The sequence below is a fragment of the Epithele typhae genome (genome assembly GCF_022376455.1).
Source record: "Epithele typhae strain CBS 203.58 chromosome Unknown BXZ73scaffold_50, whole genome shotgun sequence".
Lineage (NCBI taxonomy): Eukaryota > Fungi > Basidiomycota > Agaricomycetes > Polyporales > Epitheliaceae > Epithele > Epithele typhae.
This window is the reverse complement of record NW_025954241.1, coordinates 135,457-139,002: the sequence shown is the minus strand read 5'-3', so window position 1 is coordinate 139,002 and position 3,546 is coordinate 135,457. Positions and strand designations below refer to the sequence as shown.

General features: G+C 59.5%; 1 protein-coding gene across 1 annotated transcript; it reads right to left on the bottom strand.

Moving 5' to 3' along the window:
• BXZ73DRAFT_79848 (uncharacterized protein) lies at positions 1-1,488 on the bottom strand (the record flags this gene model as incomplete). The annotated part of the gene is made up of 1 exon (XM_048023173.1): positions 1-1,488. One exon carries the CDS (start codon positions 1,486-1,488, stop codon positions 1-3), a length of 1,488 nt encoding a protein of 495 aa, XP_047874849.1.
• Between the last annotated feature and the right edge of the window lie 2,058 nt (positions 1,489-3,546).

Below are 3,546 nucleotides of genomic sequence, written 5' to 3'. Positions count from 1 at the left end.
TCAGCCGTCCGGACCGTCCTGCTTGCGCTTGTCGTACGGTTTTCCGCCGGGCTTCTTGGTTCGCGCCTTGTTCACTCTGCCGCCGTGGGCGGTAGCGTCGTCGTAGGCAGCGCTGCCTGCGCCGGCGGAGGCGGAACCGATGGGGTCTGGGGCGGTGCTGGGGCCAGCGATGGGTCTCGCGTCGTGTGCAGCTGCACCGGGGTGGCCCGAAACGGCGCGAGCACTTGAGCGGGCGGGGGGCGCGGCGGGGGGCCGCGGCGGCGGATTTAGAAGGAGCGCAGCCCACGCTCCGTTGGGCCCATCGGCTATGCCGCCGGGGCACGTAAAGCAGGTCTCGATCAGGAAGCACTGCTTGTGGAGAAGCGTTGAGTATACCCAGTCGTGGTCGACAACATCTAGCGACGGGAACACCTGTTGCCACCATGGCTCAGGCTCTGGCAGGAGGTACGAGGGAGCTGTGCGTTGGGCTTGGAGAGGCGCGGCGGCGGGTGGAGCAGTGGAGGAGGACTGTGAGGGCAATTCGGCGGCGCCACGCTCGGGGGGTGATTCCGTCGGCCATGCTGCTGAGGCGTCCTGACCGTAGCCTGCCGCAGTGGAGGACGAGGCCACCGCCTGATGCGTGCGTGAGGTGGAGGGGCATGGCTGAGCGGCCCGGGTAGACGAGGAGGGTTCGTTCGGAGGCGCAGATCCCAGGTCGACCGAGCGCTGCGCCGTTTTGCGCCTGCGTCTCTGTCTCTGGGCGGCTGGTTGGAGAGTTTGACCTCGATGTCTGGCGGGCGGCCCGAAATCGAGCAGCTGTCCTCCCGGCGGATACGGGTTTGGGGTCGGCTCGGCCTCGCTCGCGTCGACGCACCGACCTGCGGTTCTCGAACCCGACTGCGGAAAGCCCGGATCGTAGGACTCGGAAACGCGCGAAGCAGGCGTACGGCCACCTTGCGGAGGGACGGAGGTTCGCTGCGCTGTCTGCCGCCGCGAACTTGTGGAGATCGACTGTACCGGACTTCCGACCTCGGTGTGCGGTGTCACCGCGGAACCGGGCGGCAGAGAAGCGTCTTCAGCATTCGGTGTCGTCCACTGCTCCGCCGGGAAAGTGAGGATTGAGGGCATTGGCAGAGGGGAATGGTTTGAAGGCCTAGTGGAAGGCCCAGGCGTAGGCTGCCTCTGTCTTTCCCTGCGAACAGCATATTCGCGCGCGTATGGGTGACCAACCGGAACCGGATAGACGTCTCGTCGCAGGAGCGTTGCCCCAGTCGGTGGTTCCATCCGTCTCTGTTGTCGGTATGGCACCGAATGGGGAGCGGCGTTGGGGGGAGGATAAGCGGCTGAGATAAACGGCGGCTGAGGTCCAAAGGCAGATGGATCTGGGTAGTCTTGAGGGAGAGCTTGATACCATCCGTCACCGCGGAAGACGGGTGCCATCGGATGCATGAGTGGGTGTCCCATCCCGTGCTCGGCACCCTCAGGGAAACCCGGATGCTGGATGGGCATTGGAGTCAGAGGTCTGGTCAATCCGGGGATGCCGGTGACGCACCATGACGGGCAGAGGTCAGGTTGGTGGGCGGCTCGAATTTGTTCTTCCCATCTCATTCGTTCGTACTCTAGTCTTGAAGCATTAGGAAGTCCTCCCGCACGGTGATGTCGTGGATCCGGCTCTAGGGGATGATCAAGCAGCCGCAAAGCGTTGGGCGCAGGGGAACCATAGTGTTGTGCGGGACGAAACTGCGACTGTGCAAGGGAGCGGGGTTGTGACTGCTCGTACCAGAGGGCGAAGGGTACGTTGTATCCGGGGTAGGAACTTCCGCACTGCTCCCTCGCCGTGAAGCGCGGTCAGGAGTCAACCAAGGTGTCGAGACGTGGCCTGTGGACGGCGTGGAACCATATTGACGAGGCCGGTAGTCCTGTAGTTCAGGGAGAAGGAGATGAGGTCTCTGACGGTAAGGTGACTCTAAAGAATCGACGAACCGGTCGCAAAAATTGGTCGTCGAACACGTCGTTGTTCGGTTGGGAGAACGGAATTGGGATATTTGACATTTGCGAAGAGAAAGTTCGCATGTGTGACGGATACTGATTATGTTGGACTGCCCCCGTAGCAAGCATCAGGGAAGGTGGCGCGAGTGGTGAAAGGATCTAGGTTGGCATTCCGCGTTGATTAAGTGCTTCAAAGTAGCTGCAGGGACGGTTGGACTTACCTGCTGCTGTACAGGACGTGACTCCCTTGGTTGTGGCGCGGTGGGCTCGTTGGCAGCGCTCTTGCGCCGTTTGTTGGGACGGGGCTCAGAATCTTCGTTCGAGCTACGTGGTCGCTTGGGAGCACCATGGCGCATATTAGGGCTGTGAACGTGGTAGGGGCGGTCGTTGCATTGGACTGCGGAGGGGAGGTGTTCCGGGTTCCGGGAGCGCTCTCGCGGACTCTTGGATCCGCTCTTTCTGAGACTGGGGCATGAGGTGGTAGGGAGAAAGTGGACGGCGTCGTTACAGTGTCCCAGCCCCTTTGAAGAGTAATTTGGCCTTGACGTCTCGGTGTGGACGAGGTCAGGGCGGATGGACACGTTGTTGTCCAGAATGAGGCGCTTGTTGTCTGGGAGGCGCCATGAAAACAATGACTGGGAACGTTGAGTCAACAAGGAGGACAACTTATCCTCAGCCAAAGTTACCACTCCAAGGAGACCGCAACAAAAGCTGCGTTGTGTACGCCATCTCTGTGGAGAGGAGGGGAGGGTGCTCGGGCCAGGTGCTATCTGATGTTTGACAATAACGCGATGCCAAAGGATCTCTGAGCCTTGAGCACAGACGAAACCATATTGCATGTCATCAAAGAAGACCAGGAGATGGTAAGATGAGACTGTGTACGCTTGGTAGAGTATCAGTTCTACTGCTCACCGCAGCAGTCACCCCCTGTGCCGGCGAAGTTGTGGCGTTGGGGTCCGGACTGTCGTCCGCTCGTAGGGCACACACCTCTTGGATGCAGTACTAGGTTTACGTCCTGATGGCCTCGCGTATGGTGACGACCCGCAAGGAGCATCTTGCGTATGCCGTGGTCCGAGTTCAAGAACAAGTTGATGTTGACGTTGAAGCTTCGCTCCTGCCACGCGAGGGGCGCTTGCATGGGCGCTACGTTTACGCTCGACTTGCAGATTCTTCCAGACAAGACCGCGAAAGCACATCGTGGCACGACGAACGTGGCGGAACATATGACGGAACATGGCTGAAATTCCATTTCAAACCCTTTCGTGACTCGAGAGACGGACCTCCCGTCGCTCATGCTTGTGGTTGTCACTCCCCCGAGCGCGATGTATTAAATCTAGCCACTGATCTATGTCGGAAAGATGCTAGTCACAGGAAAGCTGAAGATACATGAGGAGATACAACACAAGAAGTTTATATGTGCGTTATCACAAATGCCTGCCGCTGGTGCGGGCATTATTGTATATGTCGACGTGTGCCTTATGTACCGCGCATAGCACCGAAGCCATGTAAAAGAAGAGCGGGACGGGTGAAGAGGCCCATACCACATCATCCTGTGTATCCGGGGGCCGTGGCATAAGT